Here is a 21248-nt window from a genome sequence, read left to right on the forward strand (position 1 = left end):
AGCGGTGTGTACAGTGAGCAACAAGCAGCATTCTATGCATAATTGCATTTAACTTGATAATTGATAATGCGGTTAAATATGTATGACACCTGTTGCCTGTATGGCATGGATGCTGTCTGAGATAAGAAGCGGCCTGTCGGTGCAGTTTGCATCCGGGGCTTTATGCATACGTGCATCGCTTTCTATTGAACCTGTGCATCCTGGTAGTTACAACAAAACATTTGAGTTGCATTTGTTTTTTTTTTCAATTTGTGTTCTCAGCTTGCATTCACTCGATAAATTTTTTTTAGGTACCTTATCTCATAATTACAAGAAAAGAGCTCGTAATTACGAGAAGAATTGTGAGATAAAATAAAGAAACAGGAAACGTCCTTTCTAGTCAGTGGGCAATGATGGCGCTGTCGCAGTTAATCTGCTATTAGTACCTTCTCGGTTTGAGACACGAGAAAATACTTGCATTTTGTGAAACTGAGGACGGTATTAATATTAGTTTGTCAACACTGCGCAGGTACAGAAGCACACTGCAAGATCCTGATGTCATCATTACAAGGTCCTGATCACGAGATAAGGTGCCTATACAGTTTTTATCCAATGGATTGCATTGCGCTTCCGTACGTTCTTGACCTCATACTGGAAAACACAGCCGAGTGTTGCAGCCACAACACCTACGTACACTTGCCTAAACATGAACCCCCGACTGAGGCGCAGCAGTTTGCTCCCCCTGACCTCTGGGCTTTCTCCTCATTTCCTCCCCTTTGCTCTAATCCCCTCCCCCCCATGCCCACTCCACACACACACACACACACCCACTGATCCCACTCGGTCCTGTAACCCTGCAGGTGTGTGTTCCATTTGCGCACTCTAGGAGCTCTGTTTTCACTGCGGGGAACCGGCACAAGCACAGCGGCAGTGTGACAGGCGGTGTTTTCCTTTCCAGAGTTTTTAAATAAGCCTTTATCTACAGCTTTAAAACTTTTATTTGTCCTGGATGAGCCATCAATTTATTTATTTTTAATGCAGCAAGCAATAAATCACATGCAGGCTTTGGTAAACAAAACATCTAACAGCCTTATAAGTGCAGCATGATGAGTGCCGGCATAAATAAAACAGGACAAGTAGTATTTTGCAAATATAAATTAGATAGGCCAAGCAGAAACTGTTTGCATTATTTGAACGTATAAACATGAGTAAAACATGATTTATTTATCGATAAGCTTTCGGTTCCTGTGTATTTCTGTGCAGTGGGGCAGCAAGAAGTGACACGAGCGTCTGCTGCAGTTCCATCTTATTTTATTTTCTTGGGATGGAGGAGGCCTTTGTCAAGACCGTATGCAATCTGTTGGTTTCTGCAGTTGTCAGATGAGTGTGGCAAACAATTAATGATGGCAGTGATCCGTGCAAAGATGATGATGATGATGATGATGATGATGATGTTGTCGTCATCTTCTCGAGTGTGCAACTTTTTACATCGCTGTTGTGTCTTCAATCGGTTAAAAAATAGAGGATACACCCTTCGACAGCCACCAATCCCAATTTTAAAGATCCCACGTCTCATGCAAAATCAACATGTTTCTCACGACAATATGTGTCCCTGTTATGTCACTGAACTCCTCAAAAATGAGGGCAGTCCATCTTTTACTAATTTTGAGACTACTAAGAAAGACAGTTCCAGAAATTCTGCCCTTTATCACATCATAAGCCAGACCCAGGTCTGTGTTGACACTAAAAACAAAAAAGGAGGCCGTTTACTGGAAGGCTGTAAACAGAGGGCTAGCAGTTAAAACACAAGTTAAAGGAACTTTAGATGTGCTTTTGTCTTCGTACTGTATTCTCCTCCGCTCCTTTTCTGTGATCAGCGGTCGGCCGACATTCATGCACGGCCTCGCATGCCTGCACTTCTTTTAAACCACAAGGCAAACAGCCTAGACAAACATAAAATGACACGGTGACACATGGCTTGAAGCGGCTCGGCCTGTTTAGTTTAGAGACCCGGATGCAGCAGCAAGACAGTAAAGTGATTGTACTGCGCAATGTGCAATAAAACAGACGTGTACATTGAGCGAGCGAGGGCTGCAACCACGCTAATGTCACGCAGCGAGCACGTCCGCCTTGAAAATTCACTTTGTTTTCCGCCTCTGCCGAAACCTGCGCAACGTCTCTCTCCCCTTTGGTGTTTGAACAGCGACACCATCAAATAATTCGTTCTCGCCACCGCAGGAGAGTCGACTTCTGCCAGTCAGAGTTCATAAATCTGATCAAGTGTCACGTTGTCTGTGATATTTTCCAAAGCTACTGGCCCAGGGAGAGCAATTTGAGAACCTTCAGTTAATGTAAGAGAAGGAACAGCGCTCGGAGGCATATTTGACCGGCAAGCACGAGTTTATGATCTGCTTAAATCAACAAGGTCGTTTTGCAACCTGCAAATGCAGGGGGGGAAAATGTGTGTATTGTTGGGTTATGTCACATAAGAAGTCATGAGTTTAAAGTCGAGGGAGGAAGTGCCTCCGCAGCAAACGACATCATGATTGCTTTATGTGTGTTCATATTCAAATAGTGCTGGCACTATAAATACGCTCCATTGAGCCGCAGTGGAATCGGGTCCAGGTCTTCATGTCTGCACCTCGATCAGACCTGGAAATAGCTGACGTGCTGTTGATGGTGGCTTTAAACCAACATTTGAAACCACCATTTTAACCAACAGGAACAGGAAACGAATCAATGGGAACTGAACACTTGAATGTTATTCTTTTGCTTCCTCTTGAAGTCGACCAATTCCAGATTCCTGAGGTAAAAACACGGTTGAATAGCAATCAAAAAAAAAAAGCTGCATCTCGAGGTTGCGTTTTGATAACGCGCAATCAGCCCTTTTTGCCTTGTCTCATGTAAACCCCATACATGGTCAAGGCACCTACACACCTCCTGTTGGGTTGCATAATGAAAGTCCATTCAGCAAGTGGGATTTACTTTTGCGCTTTAACTCACCGTCTGACCAGATAAGGCTTGCTACTGAAAAGAGGCAACAGAATTTTTGTGGCTACGCAGAACAAATTATGTGGTGGCGTTGGGAGAGGCTCCAGTGCACCTCCACGACCCTGAGAGCAGGAGAGGCAGCAATACTGCAATAACAAAACAAAAAAAGACTGCATATGACGGATATATATATATAATTTTTTATCTCTCTCATCTGTCAAAGGTAACATATGAACAAGACTTGCTCTACAGCTATATCTTCATATTTTAAGTTTTATTATAATAATAATAATAATGTCAGGACGACCGTAAATCCCCATTAAGTGCACATCTGGTTTATGTGAAACTCCTGTTAACCTCCCGTGACTTCATGTATCTGCTGCTTTTTGGAGAGTTTCGGCGGCTATGTATGTTTCCGCCCTTCGCTGGATCGCCTTGACAATATATCAACTATTTATGCTGTGAGATTAGCGAAAGTGCGAGAGGGTGCACTCAAAGATGCGCTGCAAAAATACGTTTGTAATATCGGCTTACTTTTGACGCGTAACGCACATCCATGGCCATGTAACGACTGTTTTTCCGATATTTTATTTCCATCCCAAATTACAGTCGAGCAGCCTCACACAAGGGAAAGAAAAAAAGAACACTAACTCCAGAAAATTGTACGTTTAACCCTCTGGTTACAGTCTCCTGCTGGAAAAACAAAAACCCTTTTTCACCTTCCATGCGTGTGTTATGGAATCAGAACTAAAGTCTCAAAGGTGCTTTCAGGCTGCAGAGCCAACACCTGGATGAAGGTGTCATCTCTAATCTGTGCTCCTGCTACAGGTCTCATTATGAGATCCTGTTAATGGATTTTATGTCCGCTGTTTAAACAAGAATAAACAGTTGAGACACAAGCGACCATGTTCGACTAATTATAGCTGGGTTTAAACATAAAACAAATGTTTTACCTGAATTGGAGTTTCCATTTTTTAAAAAAAATTATATTCTGAATGGCATTCCAACATTCAATGAAATAAAATAATATATATGTACATGTGTGTATATATGTATATATATATATATATATATATATATATATATATATATATATATATATATATATATATATATATGTGTATACGTATATATATATATATGTATACGTATATATGTATATGTATACGTATATATATATATATATATATATATGTATACGTATATATGTATATGTATACGTATATATGTATATGTATACGTATATATATATATATATATATATGTATATATATACATATATATGCAACAATACACTTTGTGTGCGTCGCACTCAAGATCAGCGCCCTTTGTGACCTCACAAAAGGAAGATTCCCTTATAACTGTGTGTTTAAAGGCACTCAAATGGAGCCAACCAAGGAGGTAAATGAGGTAAATTTTTCTTTTTTCCACCATGAGTTCACTGATAGGCTAGTGGGACATACTGTTGTTTAAAAGAAAAACTTTAGTAAAGAGTCTTTGCATAATTTGGGACCTTTCAGTAAATAGGGTTAGTTTGTTATGTATCAGATGTTCCCCCGCTGTGCGGTGTGTCCTGTCCCCAGTCAACCCATCCACCGCTGGCTGGTTGGCTGGCTGGCTGGCCGATGTAGCCACGGTCTAATTTTAGTTTATGAGGTGTGGGACCGCTGGGTGTTACACTCGCTGCCATTTTAGACGAGGGAGGCCGGGAACAGCGAGCCTCGCGGGGCTCCTATCTGTCGCAATTATCTCCTTGTCGGGGGCTGGACATGAGGGCTCGGACCTCCCCGGCAGCCTCTCCGTGAGCCTCCTCACGTGCGCGCGCACTCGCACGTTCCCGGAGCTCTGTGCGGGCGCCACCGTGGCCTTGCGGCACCCCCCGAGCAGGCTGCGCTGCCATTGGCCAGAGCCCGTCTGAGCTCCGCTGAGGAAAACGTTACCTAACGGATACTGTTGAGGGTGGCGAGATCTAGGCTAGCGTCAAGGCAGGACAGCACAACCCAATTAGTCCAAATTAGATTCATCATTTGCTCCTTTGGAATAGTTTTTAAATTGGATTAAAGAATCGTGCACACGCAGAGAAAAAAAAAGGTTTCGGTTTAGATTGAATCAACATTTTGCGGAGGAGCTTATTTATATCGACCGTCGCTTGCTTCGTGTGTGTGTGCCTATGTTGTTTGTATGTGTGCGTGTGTGTTCTGTTCCCCTGGTAGGACATCACAGATGGTCGAGGGCTCGGCTGTGGTGGAGATCACTGAACTGGCCTGTGTGCTGTAACATCCCCCGTCGTGCCGCGACTGATAAACAGGCCCGAAATGGCCCAATGTTCTCCCCATTTTGGGTTGCGTCCATCTTCTGTTCGCAAGTCTCATTCCAACGTCGTTAATATACTGTCTGAAGGCCCTATATTAGACATACAGTGCATTACCTGTGTTTTTCCATTGTAAATATGTGTGTCTATCCTGGTAATAAAACTCCCCAGAAATGAGAAAAGTCTTGTCAGTGTGTGTGAACCCCGGCTAGGCGATGGTTCTTCCCACTGAGGCCTCGTCTTGGTCCAGCAGAGCCTCAGCAGAGCCTCAGCAGAGCCTCAGCAGAACCTCGGCGTGAAGCTAAAACTCAGCTCTGTGCTGAGCTGCAAAGGGGGGGGGGGGGGGGGGGGGGGGGTTGAGAAGGAGGGCGGCAGGGGGGAGATTAATGTTGCAGGGCTTCTTCGATGAAATATGAAGATCTTATAATTGGTCTAATATGGGCTCTGAAAGGTTTCCTGTCGCCCACCCAGCTCGTCCTCCTCACTGCAGCCTCTGATCCTCTTCCCCTCTGCTGACCCCTCCTTCTCTGCCTTTCTTCTCTCTGCTCTCCTTCCCTCTGCAGCCTCTGTCACGCACAGCTGTTTCTGTCGGCCGTCCCTCCTGTCGGCCGCCGCCGCTCTGTTTTTATCTCCTCCACCCTTTACGTCACTCCCTCTTCATCTCTCCGCGCCTTCTCTTTGTCTTGGCCCTTTCATATCTTTTTGCTCTCTGATCCGTCTCTGCCCGTTGCTCATTTACGCCTTTTGCCTTTTCGTCCCTCTCTTATTCAATCCCCCCAACCACCCCCACTCTCGACTCTGGGCCCTGATTTCTTTCTTCGTCCTCCGGTCCGCTTCGCTCCATCCTCCTCATCCTCCCCTCCCCCGCGCGTTTGTTCCTAGAAAGAAAATTGGTGTCATATGAAATGCAAGTCTTTAATCTGCGCACTAGCTGAGTAGCAGCAGGGTGCCTCTCCACAGAATGCGCAGACACACGAGCACGGAGTAAAGATCTTAGTTATAGTTTTTTTTCTTGATTTTGTTGTTTTCTGTGCGATTTCCCATTAATCTACCGTCCGGGCAACATTAGCCATTAAATCAGAATTTTGTGCCGACCCAGATGATGGGATCACACCTCCGAGTGCACGCTGCCTTGCTCCTATGACGCCGGCGCACGCTGAGCTCTCCCGACTATACATAGCGCGTCACGTTCTCAAGTGCAGCTCTCCATCTCGGCTTTTGTCTGACACGCTTGAGGCTGACGCAAGTCGAGCCTATATTTGGGCGTCGCCATCAACAATATCACACTTTGCGGCGGGAGCCCCTCCCCTCGCTCAAGTGCACGGTCTGTGACTTGGTGCACGTGCGGGTGCGTCACATGATAACTCGCTTTTGTGATGATCTGGTCTTCCCTGTGTGGTCCTTCTTGTTCTTTCGTTAGGGCATCATTGTTGAGTTTTATTGTGTTTTCTTTCTGTTTTACGGGGTAAAATGTTGTCGTTGCGACCTCAAATCTGATTGGTCCGCTTCAATGAGCTAAGAAGGTAAGGATTGCCAAATCACCTGTCTAGTTCCTATGGGCTGTTTAGCAGATGGATTCATGCAATGATCGTGGTATTTGCATCAGTTCTGTTTTTAATGCGGTTTCTTCAAGCCTGAACAGCTAAAATCCAGTCTGCCAACCCAGCAATGTGCTTGAAGCCATTATGATTACTTTCAGTTTTTACACATCATTCTGCTACAGCCTACAGCACGTTGCTAAGAAGAAAAAAAAGGGTAGAATTATGTTGTCCACATCCCCTCTGGTAGAAAAAACCAACAAATGCAGCAACAATATGGTGAATTTTTTTGTGCTGGTAGAATTATCACGAAAACAACGTATTCCTTTTAATTAGTCTTCAACAAACCATGGAAGACTAATTAAAAACCACCTCTTCCCTAAAATGTGCCTTCCCTAAATGTAGCCGCCAAGGTGTTTTTTTTTTTTTGTTTCACCCAGTTCGTTATTCTAACCAACGACAATATCGAGCTGAACGTCCAGTGCAGTGATTCTGCTAGTCGACAGACCTTTACCTCCGTGAAGACAGCAGTGTTTGTGGTCTGTCGAGAGTCTTCTCAAAACCCCTGCTCCTGTTTATTGATAGATATTCCTACAGAGGCATTCTATTTTTCCCGTGAGGATACTTTTGGACGATCCCCTGGAGCGCCGAGGGGCAGAGAAAAGAAGTATTACTGCATTTTCTGCATTTTTAAACCTCGACGGAATTTACTTAAGCCCTTCTTCCTGTTTACCTTTCTCCATTTGTCTTTCCTCTCCGCAGGTTCGTGAGCAGCCATGACGAAGTCCTACGAGTTCAACTGGCAGAAGCACCTGCCCGAGTTCATGCAGGAGGGCGCCTCCTTCGACAGATTTGACGAGGTAAGGCGCTCGAAAGCTCGAGGAGTCAAAAAAAAAAAACGCGGAGCCACGCCGAAGCGTGACAATCAGGCAGACTCGGAAGATGCAGCTGCCAGACGGCTCGTCCTGACGTTAACTCATTAAGTAATTTCCATGTGGCAGCCTCGGAGGGGATTGGCCTGTGTCACGAGCTGCGTGGGTTTGTTGACATGGGTTATTTTCTCAATTCCATTATTATCCTTCACCCTTAATGACCATTCTCTGAGTCTGTCATTAGTGGATACGTGTGCGCGCTCACGCACGAGCACAAGCACACAAACTTACTGTCGCAGCTGTGGGCAGGTTGCATCGATCAGCCTCATTAAGAAGCTTCGGCGCGGCGGCCACTTGTCTGCATTGTGTCCGCCGAGTGTCTTCAGATGGCATCATCTTTGCCAAAACGGGTTTGAGTTGATTCTTATCGACTTTGCCGAGCGCTAGGAGCCACAATACAGCTCCGCATCAGGTCAGCAAGCAAAAAAAGCAATGCATGCTCGCATAATCGGTGCATTCATTTCAAGAGTCAACATCTTTTATTGTCATTATGCAAGCAGAAGGACATTTTGAGGAGTCTCTTGGATTTTACAAACAGAAAGAAAAGTAGAAAAAAAATAGAATTATACATGTAATAGAAATAAAGCCCCGTAAATAGGTTTTAAATAATAGGAAATAAAATGTCAAATATACAAAACACCTCTATTTACAGAAATGAAATGAAATGATTTACGTTTGTCAGCAGTCTGCCTTCTTGCCACGAGATGTGGCGCAGTGATTAGCAGCGCTAGCGAGATGGTTGTGGGTTCGATTCCAGGCCTGGGACCTTTCTGTGTGGAGTTTGCATGTTGTCCCTGTGTCTGTGTGGCTTCTCTCCGGGTTCTCCAACCCCCCCGCCCCCAGTCCAAAACATCCTTGAATATGTATTTTTTTTTTTTTATTCTTTTAAATTGATTTTTGAAAATTTTCAAACTGTTAAGTATGTAATGATCCAATGGACATATTAAAAATTAAAAAAAAAAATCCCCCCAGTTTTCTCTGTTTATGTGGGCATCTGGCAGAATGGGAGGATCCATATTCCGAGGGGGGAAAGCTTGAAAGTGGTCGGGGGGGTTGGAAAAAAGGCAGCGTCAAATCGGGAGCCAAGTCAAAGTGAGCCATGAAACTGGGCCGGCACGCCTCTGAAGAAGGTCCTCAGTGTGCTGCTGCTGCCGCTGCTGCTGCTGCAGGGACAGGCGGGCAGCCGCTGTGAACGGCAGCCAGGAGGAGCAGCGCTGCGAGTGGCCTGGATGCTAATAAGGGCGACCTCTGAGAAGCCACGCTGAAAAGTCAGAATGGAGCGCGTCAGCTGGGATGCGCCGCGACCCTCTTACCACCACGTTTCATCATTGATGGGGAAGGCACTTAAACCGTGCGGCGCATCAATGCGAACCAGGATAGCTTAAAAACGAACAAGTCTTACTGACAGGGCGAAGGTCGGACCAACTGGAAGGGCAGCAGCCGTAGTAAACCGTCTGTTGTCTGTGTGTGTGTGTGTGTTTTTGTGAACGTGAGTGTGTTTGGTGGGGTGAATAAGACGCTGTTGCCCGGCAAACGCGTGGCCTGCAGGCGACATCTGCCTCAATTAAAATGGCACGCGGCCGCCCCGCAAACTTAAGACGTGTTTCTATCAGCTCCTTTCACATGGACACGAGGCGCATAAACAAGACAAAACAGGGACAGATGGTAGAGACAGGTAGCCCCTCAGGTAGGCGCGTGTGTGTGCGTGTGCGCGCATGTGCAATCAAGAGACCACTATCAAAAAAATAAGTGTTGGATTTAGTCTTTGCTAAATAGAAATTCTCTTTTTTTTTGTTTTTTAAAGTGCAGTTTTGTGCAATATGTTACAGGAATGTCTGATGGGATTTGATTCCTTCCCTCCACCTTATGCAAACCATATGACTTTTTCTCCTTTGACCGCAAATCGAAGAGGTGGGACGTGCATTTTGCAAAACAATGAGTTTGAATTGATTGCACTTTCCTTCAACAATTCTGTCTTTGTTGGGTCTGTGCAGCAGGTGAAGGAGGATCAATCCTCTCAGATGATGAGTAACTCACCGTCTGCTTGCACCCCAGTGCCCTGCAGTGAGCGGAGGGACGGTTTGAACCGATCTATCGATTTCCAATAATCCATCTCTCTGGCGATTGGCTCTTGCTTTGCGACGTTTCATAAAAAAATGTTCCACTCCCGGCTGTCAGAAGGTCACAGATGCTCCGTTATCGCTTATGCAAATGAACCAACGGCCCCTTTATGAGCGTGCTCGCGTGTGTGTGTGTGTGTGTGTGTGTGTGTGTGTGTGTGTGTGTGTGTGTGTGTGTGTGTGTGTGTGTGTGTGTGTGTGTGTGTGTGTGTGTGTGTGTGTGTTTTAATTTAGACCCGTAATGAACGGAAATCCATCACCAGGGACTGAACAGCCTTATAATGACAGGCAGCTGATTGGGCGACTTATGAGATACTGGGAAACGACTCGGCTCTGTTTGCCAGCAGCCCCTCTCAGTTCTCCTGGGCTCTTGCATTATAAGTGTAATTCAATAGTCGTAATGCACAAAAACAGCACTCATTTCGTTAAGGTTGTAATACTTTCTGCGTTTAAATTTTTATAACTTTAAAAACCTGAAATTTGTACCGCTCCCGTTCAGTTTTTTTCACGTTTCCTATTAGTGTTTCTGGCATTTTTGTTTTATTGCGGGGCCAGTCTTTAAATTGTCAAGCACTCTGTGTACCCGTACTGTGAGGAGAGCTGTTTAAATAAACTTTTCCCTTACCTTCCTCTCTTTCCAATAAAACTTTTGAGGTTTTACGAGCGAGGGCCATATCAGATTGTGTTGCACGACCCTGCGCTCTGAGCAGTTGTTTAAGCAGCAGCCGGCTGAACGGCCCGCCTTCACGGCGTGCGGCCCCAGCGTCAGCCAGACCGGATTGCGGTGGAAAAGCTCGGCCGTCGTGACGGCGAGCCAGCAGAAGAGTTTTTCTAAACCAATTAAAGGGCAATTTGGCCATTTGATTTTACTGCGGTTTTTAGTTTTCTACGGCGTCTCTCTGTCTGTCTACCAGTGCACAGGTCGTTGTTCAACAATAAAATAGAGGAGAGCAGAAGGAGAAAATTTTGAGACTTGCAATTTGCAATATTTTCAGCGTTAATAATAAGAATATAATAAGCATAAGAATAAATCAAGTCTTGTTGTGCCCGTACGAGATAGTAATTTCCTGGTTGTTTGCAGTCGTCATAATCTAAGTTTCCCCTCAGTGATGTTCATCACTGTCAGATGTGTGGGTGGGCGGGTGTGTGTGTGTGTGGCGTTGCTGCAGGCTGTTGGTTAAGTGAAACCCGCTCGCCGCAGCTCTGAGCCAGATACTGTTTGCACCGTCACAAAGGCATTTGCGTTTATCTTGGCTTGTTTGCTCTTCCAGTCCATGTGCCTGCGTGCGTGCGTGCGTGCGTGCGTGCGTGCGTGCGTGCGTGCGTGCGTGCCTGTGTGTGTACAGACGAGATGTGTTTTGCATGTAAGAAACTAAAGAGTTGGAAGTACATCTGTTGCCTAAAGTGTGTGTGTGTTTGTATTAGTCTTTGCTAAACAGACGTTCTCTGGTATTAATTTATGAGAAAAAAAAGCGCAGTTTTATGTAATACAGGAATGTATGATGCAATTTGATTCCTTCCCTCCACCGTGTGCGCTTGACTTTTTGCCCGTGACTGCAAATACGAAGACGCGGAACGTGTGTTATGCAAAACAATAACATTGAATTAATTGCGCTGGTGTTTTTAGGAATAAAAGCCATGAGAAACAAAAACTCTCTCCTCTTCTCTCTCTCTCTCTCTCTCTCTCTCTCTCCTCTCCGCAGGACCCCTACATCTTCGAGCCAAACTGTCAGATGAGAGTGGATGAGTTTGGCTTTTTCATCACCTGGAAGAGCGAGGGAAAGGTACTTTACTTTGAAATGTGTTCATTTTTCGTTTAAATTAGAAAATTATTGTGATGTCCAAGTCCTCTTTAAAAGAAGAGAGAAAGCACACTGAAATCTTTCAGAAAGGTCTATTGACTCTTGCCATAGACGATGCTGCTCGTCTGTTCGGCGTTTGAATGTAAAATCTCTGCATTCAACTCGTTTCTGTGTGTGTGTGTGTGTCCCTCGCGCAGGAAGGCCAGGTTCTGGAGTGTTCCCTCATCAACAGCATCCGCGTCGGCGCCGTTCCCAAGGTGAGAACGCCGGCGAAAAGACGCTCTCCTCCCCTGTCTGTTTGCACAGCGTTCACGCATGCAGCGCACAGCTTCGCTCTTCCGCAGAGGCGCCTGCCTCCCTGAGCGAATCCCGCCGGACCCGCCGCGTTACTCGCGCTTCAAACGGCGGCGGCGCTGTTTGATCAATGGCGCTGATCTGGGGGATCCTGACTTTAAGCCCCTCGCTGCTGCTGCTGCTGCTGCCGCCGCCTCCGCCCTTCGCCCGTGTCGGCACACCAGAGAGCAGGCGCGCCCCAAAAAAAAAATCAACTGTTTAAGTCGTGTTTTTGTGTGTGCCGGCTTTTTCACCCAGAAGAGAGTGTTGTGTGTATGGCAAACTGAGCTGGTGGCACTTTTCGTGGTGGGATTTTCGAGGAAAGCTGATAGAGATTATTAGGAGGGTCACGCCCTAAAATAATAGCAAGAATAATAATACATTTTATTTATAGAGAAGTCCTCAAAGACACTTTACATAAAGAAAAAGGTTAAAAAAATAATGATACCAACAAATAAATCAAGGATGAGAAATCAAGGGTAAGATTAGAGAAAACAGGGAGGTGAGTATCAATTGTGGTTGATAAGTAACATAAAAACAGTAATTAAACATTGAAAGCAGTAACAAAAAGATGTGTTTTGAGTAGTGATTTGAATGACGGCAGTGCAGCAACAGAGGAGGCACCCTCCCCTCAGGAAGTCAAAACTTTCCATTTCAACACAATGGGTTGCGTTGTTTTGTGTTTTCTGCCATGAAGTAACTCAAACAGCTTTGTTGTTCTCAGTGACGAGCGACTCTGCAGAAACGGTCGTGCGGCCACAACAGCAGATCTCTGTCACGCCGCTACGAGCCTGACAGGAGACCCCCCCCCCCCCCCCCGACACTGTGTGCACAACCATCACCATGTTGTGTCTGTATTGTTGACAGCGGGCGGCGCCATGTGTTTGCTCGCTCCTCTCGCACTCGACATTTGCTCGCTGGCGTACATACATGCGGAAAGGCACGTACTGCACGCGGTGGTGGCGGCGGCGGCTCCTTCTGTTTGCTCGCCGTCTCTGTCAAGGTGGCCTGACGGCGAGGCTTCCCCCTCCGAGAGCCGCTGCCTCACGTAATGCGATGAGCGACGGAGAGACGGATGGCCTCCCGACGAGTGTTGCTGTCTGGCTGCTGTTGCCTCTTGTTGTGTATTTACTCACATCATTAAATAAAAGAGGAGCATTTACATCGTCATATCTGTGGTGCAAATCCAAGAAGGCGGGAATGAGTGGCGGAGTTGCGCGAAGCTTGTTCGCCAGGCCAGTTTTAAATATTATATTGTGTGAAATTCACCTCGTCCCATTTTTTTTTTACAACTCTCATAAATAAATCAAGTCCAAAACACACATTCTTCTGGTCTCGTCCTTGATTCTTTGACCTTGCACACCTGTCAATCTCTTCCGTTTCCCTATTCCCGTCAGGATCCCAAGATCTTGTCGTCTTTCGAGGCCATTGGAAAGACGGAGGCCGACCTGGAGGGCTGCATCATCTGCATCTGCAGCGGCACAGACCTGGTCAACCTCAACTTCATGTTCATGGTGGCGGAGAACCCGGACACAGCCAGGGTGAGTCCGTTTGCTGCATCTGACCTGTTGATTTTCATGATGTTTTTGTTTTTATATACCATCATCATTATGATATATAATTAAATATTTCGAGCGCATTAAGTTATAACAGTGTTTCTCAAAGTGGGTGGCGCCCCCTTGGGGGCGCAGAGTCACGTCTGGGGTGGGGGGCGCGAAAAATTTCTTCCTCCAAGGTGGGGCGAGAACCACTGAGTTCTAAATATTATTCGCTGTTTAACTGGTAATGATATCAGCCATGGTGTCCAAACCATTGGGTCTTATGGTTTGCTAACTTTTAAAACTGAAATTTTCGATGCCTCTGAACTAAATGCCTGTTTTATGTTCTGGTGAAGCTGAAGGTTTTTACCCCACGCTCACATCGAAACAGTTTTTTTATTTTTTTTATTTTATGACCTTTTGATCCGAGTACAAAATTGCAAAGAGTCATACGTCGACTCCTACACAAGGACACAAGGCTAATGTGGCCTTGGTTGCCTCAGATAAAGACAGATTTTAAAGTGATTCACTTTCACCGTCTCTCCTGCCGCACTCTGATTTTTGCTCAGTCCTCTCAGTCTGCTCTCTCCTCTTTTTTTGTCTTCCGCTCCCCCGACCGAAAAAGTTCAAAAAGACAGGAAAAAAAAATCAATTTGTCTCATCGACTGGAGAAAATCCTGCGCACCTGTCTGCTCATCCCAGCCTTCATCTTTCTCTCCCCCTTGTTTATCCCTCTGCTGGTATTTTGGCCCTGACAGATAACTCAGCCTGCCTTCATCTCTCCCTCTCTCTCCTTCTCACCTGCAGTCTTTATAAATTGCTGACCCCTCCTGGGCTGCATCCAAACGTCACACACACACACACACACAGACACACACACACACACACACACACACACACACGTGTTGCCCAGAAGTTTGTGTACATTGCGTTTTAATTCCCAACAAAAAAGACAAACATGAAAACTTATGGGTCTGCCTCTGAAATGCCGACCTCAGTTTGCTTGTCCAATAAGAAGAGCACTAATGAATAAATTCATAGCATTGTCAACACATTCAACAATTAGCCCTCGTTCTTTTGCACTTCTCTGTGTTTGAAAATGAGCACCTCTTAATTTTTTAAAATGGTTTAATGGCTTTTTTTCGTGCTTTATGCCTTTAATGCTTTGGTTTTTTTTTTTAGAAACGGCGCTCATTTGTTGCCGCGTGCCGTTTTTGTGACGGGATTCGTGCACACACGGCTCGTCGCCACTTGCACACAGCAGCTGGTTGTTTCGGGAGACTTGCAGAAAATAGCCAAATGTGGATGCGGAGTTTCGTGGTTGAGTAGTTGGCGATTAAAGATGGATTAGCGGGGATTAGCCCTCCAGTAGCGACAGTCCATTTTAAATGGATTTCATTTAATGTTGTACGATTTCGGATATCTGCAGCAGACTTTTTGTTTTATTGTATTTTTTTTTCCTTTTTACTTTGTGGCAAAAAAATAAGATGAGGTGAGCAACATCAGAGAGCTTTTTGACCAGTAAAACCTGTCTAGTAAACGAGTGAAAACTAACAATCAGTGAGGTGTTTTCTGTAGAGCGCTCATGTTAAATCATTTTACAAGTGTTTTTTTCTGTGTGTATTTAGCCCTCTGTTTAAAGCCTCCCATCACAATCATCACACCTAGTTGTAGCTCCCGGATAACACTCGCTGGCTTTATTAGGTGTTCCACGTGTTTTGAGGAGGACAAAATTAAAGGTTGTCGCCTTTACAATCTCCAGAAAAATCCTCATTCATCAAATTACAGACATAAGGAAATTCTGCCGCTGTGCCGAGTCAAACGCCGGTGCTGAAATTGCAGGGTTTATTTGTCCCGGCAGCGCCTCTGCTGCGCGGAGCCACAGTGTGGGTGTTAATGCAATTAAGACTGTGGTTGTTTTTGTGGCGACGGGTGTTTTTAAATGATGTTTTCACTGCAGAGTGCACGTCGCCACAGGGTCGGCAAAGATCTTCCCGCAAACAGCCTGAAAGCGCACATGTTGCGCTGTTTCTACATGGACACAACACATACACACACTGCCACACTGCACAACACGAGAGATGCATTTCAGATGTCGTGACTTTTGCGCAACGTACCTTCCGTGTCGGGTTGCAGCTCATTGTGCGTGGTTTTTGCGTCTTCTTGCTCCCGGTGGTCCCATCAGGGCTCCTGCCCACATGTGTTAGCAGGCTGGCTGTGAGTTTCCTCTTGTTTACTCTCCTCCGAACTGACTGCAGGCACCGGAGATCCACGCTGGGGGTTCGTGCAGTGTGAAGCCACACGCACATCCTGGTTTGACGGCGTGTTTAAAAAGTGTGTGTGTGTGTGTGTGTGTGTGTGTGTGTGTGTGCGCGCGCGCGCATCCTGACCATTTGCGACTGTTTGTTTGTTTTCTCTTTTTTTTTGCAGAAATGGATCGAGGGTTTGCGGTCGGTGATTCATAACTTCAAGGCCAACAACGTGTGTCCGATGACCTGCCTGAAGAAACAGTGAGTGCAGCCTGACAGCACCATGGCTGGATCAGCTTAGCTTTTTAGCTTTTTTTTTTATGTATATATACACATATTTTTCACATATCATTTAAAGGCCCAATGCATAATATTTCCTGCTAATGGGATACAAAGTTAAGGCCTCAAACACGTCGATCAGCTCAAGGTTTTATGACGTCTCAGCTGTCAGAAGGAAAAAGATGCGACGTCAAGAGAGCAACGACGTTTGCAGTACATTTTCTTACCACTAGGCGGCACGACGCCCGACAAGCTGGGCCTCTGGAGGGGAAAATCCGTCCATGTCGTCCTGTTAATTCTCTCCTCTTCTCCCTCTCTCCACGTTCTCCTCACGCTCAGCTGGATGAGGATGTGCTTCCTGACGAATGTGAACGCAAAGATTCCCGTGAGAGGGTGAGTTGAACTGGACGAGACGTTGTGACTGCACGTGCGTCCTGCTCCCCGAACTTTGCGTCCTTATTTTTTATTTATTTTCTCCTCGTCTTATTTCTGCAGCATCACAAGAACGTTTGCGTCGGGAAAAACAGAGAAGGGCATCTTTCAGGCTTTAAAGGACCTGGGCCTTCCCAGCGGCAAGGTCAGACTCCACCAGCGGCCAGCCGCGCCCGTCCTCCCCGTTTTGATTCTTTTGAAAAGTTGCAAAAACGACTTTAGCTGTTTGGGTTTTTTCCTCCGTCTTCCCGCAGAACGACGAGATCGAGCCGCAGGATTTCACCTTCGACATCTTCTACGCGCTCACGCAGAAGATCTGCCCTCGCACCGACATCGAGGAGCTCTTCAAGAACATGTGAGTCTGCGTCCCGCCGCCCGCCGGCCCTCCTCCGCGCCAGCTCGTCACTTTTGTTGCCCTTGAAGTGTTAGAAATAGAAAGTAAAATCAAAAAAAAAAAGATCCAAGCCAAATAAACTAAACAGACGTCACCGCCTCATCCTGTGGTCAGACGTCGCCCAAAGTGTGAGCTGCTAAAATAATCAGGACAAAAAGTATTTCTGCGCCTGCTGCACTAACAGCGTCTGGACGGCCTAACCTGCTTCTACGGTTTAACATGAATTATCTACGATGGGCAACACGTGGTTACTGCGTATTTAACATTTAACTATGACTTCCCTCCCTCCCTCCCCCCACTGCCACCCCTCCCCAACGTCTTTATTATTTTTTTTCCAACGGCCGCTTCCTAATATAAACTGACTGCCTGACTGAGAGTGCGGATGTCTGTTCTTGAGAAGCGTAACATGTTGTTGTTTTTTTTCTTTCTGATTAATTCCTTTGCAGCAATGGGAGCAAAACTGATTATTTAACTGTAGACCAGTTAGTCAGCTTTCTAAACGAAGTAAGCTCTTTACCATTAAACTTCTCTCTGTCTCTCTTCGTGATGCCTTCCTGCCTCCTTCCCACCGTAGCACCCCCGCCCTCCTCTGCCGCTCCCGGTCTTGCCTCCAGGTGGAAGTTGCCCTCCAGCGCGGATCAGGCCCTCGTTAAAACTCCATTAATGAGACGGATGAAATATTTAATTTCCTCTCGCCCTGCGATGGCAGCTTCAACCTCCTCCTCCTCCTCCTCCTCCTCCTCCCCCCCTCCCGCTCTGCATTCCCGCCCTCGTGCCATTCCCCCGTGTTGTCCTTGCCGCAGCTTGCCGCTCTCTGTTTCTGATTTGTGTTGCCATGGCGATGGGAAGGTAAAGGGGGTCTCCATCCTGTTGCTTCTTGCTCACGCTTCCCGCTGTCTGTGGGTTTTTGTTTTTTGTTTTGTTCTTCTTGTCTGTGTTGTTCGGCCAAACACCCGCCGAGTCAGTTGCGTAGTTGCATGTCCATCCTTAGAGCCGCAGATGGAGCTTCCGCTTAGATTAACACCCACCTGGCTTTGCGAGTGGGTGTCGACCTTGCAGTGTTGTCGTCGTCGTCGTCGTCGTCGTCGTTGTTTGTTGTTGTTTAGTTGAAGTAGAGCTTCCTTGACACTGACACTCAACCCCTCCACATGTTAGCGTGGCTCACAGTTTCCTTTCAGAATGAAAACCTGTGTTTTATTCTCTCTGTAATCACAACCACCCAGCTGTTGATTCACTCCATCTTTGGTCCCAGTTAAAAATAATAATAATAATAATGATAATGATAATAATAATAATAATGATAATAATTACAGTGTTGGTGTCTTGTCCAGTGTTGCGTTCATTTGACAAACCCCCCCCCCCTCATCCAAAAAAGTTCAGTATCTGTCCCGAAATGATGTCATAGGTTTCTGAGACGTTTCGTTCTGTAGGTCAATGCGTGCGTGTGCGTGTGTTACTCCGCAGAACCAGCGCGACCCGCGGTTAAACGAGATTCTGTTCCCGTTCTACGACCCCAAGAGAGCCATGCAGATCATCGAGAAATACGAGCGAGATGCAGACCTGAAGAAGAAAGGTAGGGGAGGCGTTGTTTGAACGTTTGATGCTCTGCTGCCACCTGCCTGTGGACCCTTAAAACTACAGCATGTTGCATCAGGCAGTATTGCTTTATGGTAGGGATGTTAACTATTAATCTATTATCGATTAATTGTCGATTGAGAATTTAATCGATTAGAAATTAGTCGCAATTAATTACACTGTTTTTTTTGTGTTAAATATCGTCGTGTATACCTGTATACCTAGAACAAGTTACTTTTAAATAACTTTTTTTTTTTTTTTTAATTATAAATAAAGTTGAAGTGTGACCTATTAGAAGTCAACTTAAAGTCAGAGGATTAATGTTTAGGGTGTTTTTACTGTTCTCGAATGTAAAAATGGGTCACATTGGACCCTCAACATTATTTAAGGGTTAAATAATTTGTTCCTTACACATTTTACACAAATTTAGGCTTACGCTCATCAGTTAATTTGCATCCCAACTTCATGGTAAAGATTCTTTCACAAAATGAATTATAGACGCTCCAGCCGATGCTGTAATGATCTGATCATTGCCTTCAGGGTTAAAACATTTTATCCTCAACCGAGCTGAAAACTTGACCCCTCACTTATGCCTTTGCTTACAGGTCAAATGTCCAGCGACGGCTTCTGCCGGTACCTGATGTCAGACGAAAACGCTCCAGTTTTCTTGGACCGGCTCGAGCTGTACCAGGAAATGGACCAGCCGCTGGCCCACTACTTCATCAGCTCCTCCCACAACACCTACCTGACAGGGAGACAGTTTGGTGGGAAGTCCTCGGTGGAGATGTACCGCCAGGTGCTGCTGTCCGGATGCAGGTAAAAATGGGCGGCGCAGTGCTAAGGAGCTGTGACGCATTGTATAGTTAGCATGTTGGACATTCACAGCGATAAATTCAAATTTTGAATGTATTGTGTGTTGGAGATGTGTGGAACTAGACTGCTGGGATGGGAAAGGAGAGGACCAGGAACCCATCATCACTCATGGCAAGGCCATGTGCACGGACATCCTGTTCAAGGTGAACACCCGCGCAAAACATAGTGCGCAGTGCGACAGTTTATAGCTTTACCAAGATTATGGTGCAGACATGCTTCAGTCTGTTGGCTGTTTATTTTCTTATTTCTTGCACAGCTAATTCCTCTTTTTCTCTTCAACAGGATGTCATCCAAGCCATTAAGGAGACAGCGTTTGTCACCTCAGACTATCCCATCATTCTGTCCTTTGAAAACCATTGCTGGTGCGTGCCAGACTGCAGTGTGTGCATGGTGTTGCCTACAGTAATTTTTTTCTTTTTGGCTAATACGTTTTCAATCGCGCACTCTCTGTATTTGTCTTTCAGTAAACCTCAGCAGTACAAGATGGCCAAGTACTGTGATGAGATCTTCGGCGAGCTGCTCCTCAAACAGCCTGTGGAGAACTTCCCAGTAAACACGCCTCCCTTCTGGTTCACAACATGCAACCGGCTTTGAATACAAGTGTTCAAACACAATGTTGTGCTCTTTGTCCGCAGATGGAGTCGGGGCGTTTCCTGCCTTCTCCCAATGATCTCAAACGTAAAATCCTCATCAAGAACAAGCGCTTGAAACCCGAAGTTGAACAGAGTATGCGGACAGTTATAAAATGTTCTGTTTATTTTGGGGTTATTTGTGCCTTTGTTAAACCTTGAGGTTTTTTTTGTGTGTGCGACACAGAGCAACTAGAGGCCTTTAAGAAACACATGGAGGCTGGAGAGACCAACACCTCGGCCATCATTATGGGAGAGGAGAATGACGACGACACGGAGAACGGTCAGCGACAACGCCTTACTCCACGTTTAAATCCGTCTTTGCGCTCCGAAGTGACTCTCCCGCCTTTGCTCTCGTGTGCGGCCGCAGGAGAAAAAGACGCCGAGGACAAAGATGTGAATTCTGAGGCTCCCAGCAGCCCGTCGGAAGCCACCAGCGAGAAGGATGCCAACAGTGTTTCCCAGAGTAACGCCGTGAGCTCGAAGAAGGAGGAGGAGCGCAGCAACAGTGTCAAGAAGGTGATCTGAGTGGAAATTCATCATGTTTTGACTACAGTCGGCCACAAGGGGGCATTGGAGTGAATAGGTTACATTCATATTTTTTTCAACCTTTGCATATTGTATCTTGCAGTATATCTTAAAATAAGTCTTGTAACCTTCCGTCTTGAACGAGTCACTGCCTTTTGAGATTTTCTTTCACTGAGCTGTGAACTGGATACTGAGGCTGTCACTTGTCGTGTGCGGCTGCAGGCCAACGAGGATGAAGCGACCGAGATGTCCGAGGCCACAGAAGCGACGGACGCCACCGACATCTCGGAGGCGTCTGACCAAGACAACAAGAAGGTACGCGGGTTCAACCGCCTGCACACTTTAACTCACTGTTATCACTTTGTTGTTGTTGTTGTTGTTAGTCCTCTATTAATGTTTTGTTGGACCTGGAAAGAAAGATGATTCAGATGCTGCAATGAATTGGGTGTCGCTGACCTTTGTATAACAATAATAATAATAATAATAATAACACAGGGTTGATTCCCAGAACAGTGTCTCTCTTGCACACGCTCGATATTTTTTATGAGGCGTCTCATAAGTGCTCGTGTGTGCGGCAACACCTCGTCTGTGCAGACGGGGGAGGAGGACGAGGCGTCAGAAGAGGCTTTGATAGCTCAGTACACCTACGTTGGCGCCACCACCAACATCCACCCGTACCTGTCGGCCATGGTCAACTACGCACAGCCCGTCAAGTTCCAGAGTTTCGACGTGGCAGAGGGTGAGC

The 21248-nt window shown here is 46.0% G+C and overlaps 1 protein-coding gene across 1 annotated transcript in view; it reads left to right on the forward strand.

Annotated features, from left to right (window-relative positions):
- The window catches only part of plcb4b (phospholipase C, beta 4b), a 52370-nt gene that overhangs the window by 18545 nt on the left and 12577 nt on the right, over nt 1-21248 (forward strand). Inside the window, exons 4-22 of the mRNA XM_076044756.1 lie at nt 7582-7679; nt 11575-11655; nt 11871-11930; nt 13404-13547; nt 15975-16054; nt 16412-16465; nt 16568-16649; nt 16759-16859; nt 17345-17402; nt 18363-18471; nt 19079-19289; nt 19396-19489; nt 19629-19708; nt 19811-19895; nt 19982-20072; nt 20163-20258; nt 20346-20494; nt 20726-20818; nt 21098-21242. Coding sequence (XP_075900871.1) covers nt 7596-7679; nt 11575-11655; nt 11871-11930; nt 13404-13547; nt 15975-16054; nt 16412-16465; nt 16568-16649; nt 16759-16859; nt 17345-17402; nt 18363-18471; nt 19079-19289; nt 19396-19489; nt 19629-19708; nt 19811-19895; nt 19982-20072; nt 20163-20258; nt 20346-20494; nt 20726-20818; nt 21098-21242 — 1897 coding nt within the window. The 5' untranslated portion in view covers nt 7582-7595. The remainder of the gene's footprint in view (nt 1-7581; nt 7680-11574; nt 11656-11870; nt 11931-13403; nt 13548-15974; nt 16055-16411; nt 16466-16567; nt 16650-16758; nt 16860-17344; nt 17403-18362; nt 18472-19078; nt 19290-19395; nt 19490-19628; nt 19709-19810; nt 19896-19981; nt 20073-20162; nt 20259-20345; nt 20495-20725; nt 20819-21097; nt 21243-21248) is intronic.

This window comes from Nelusetta ayraudi, unplaced genomic scaffold (assembly GCF_046127955.1).
Source record: "Nelusetta ayraudi isolate G7.1 ecotype Tasmania unplaced genomic scaffold, CSIRO-AGI_Nayr_v1 ptg000082l, whole genome shotgun sequence".
NCBI lineage: Eukaryota > Metazoa > Chordata > Actinopteri > Tetraodontiformes > Monacanthidae > Nelusetta > Nelusetta ayraudi.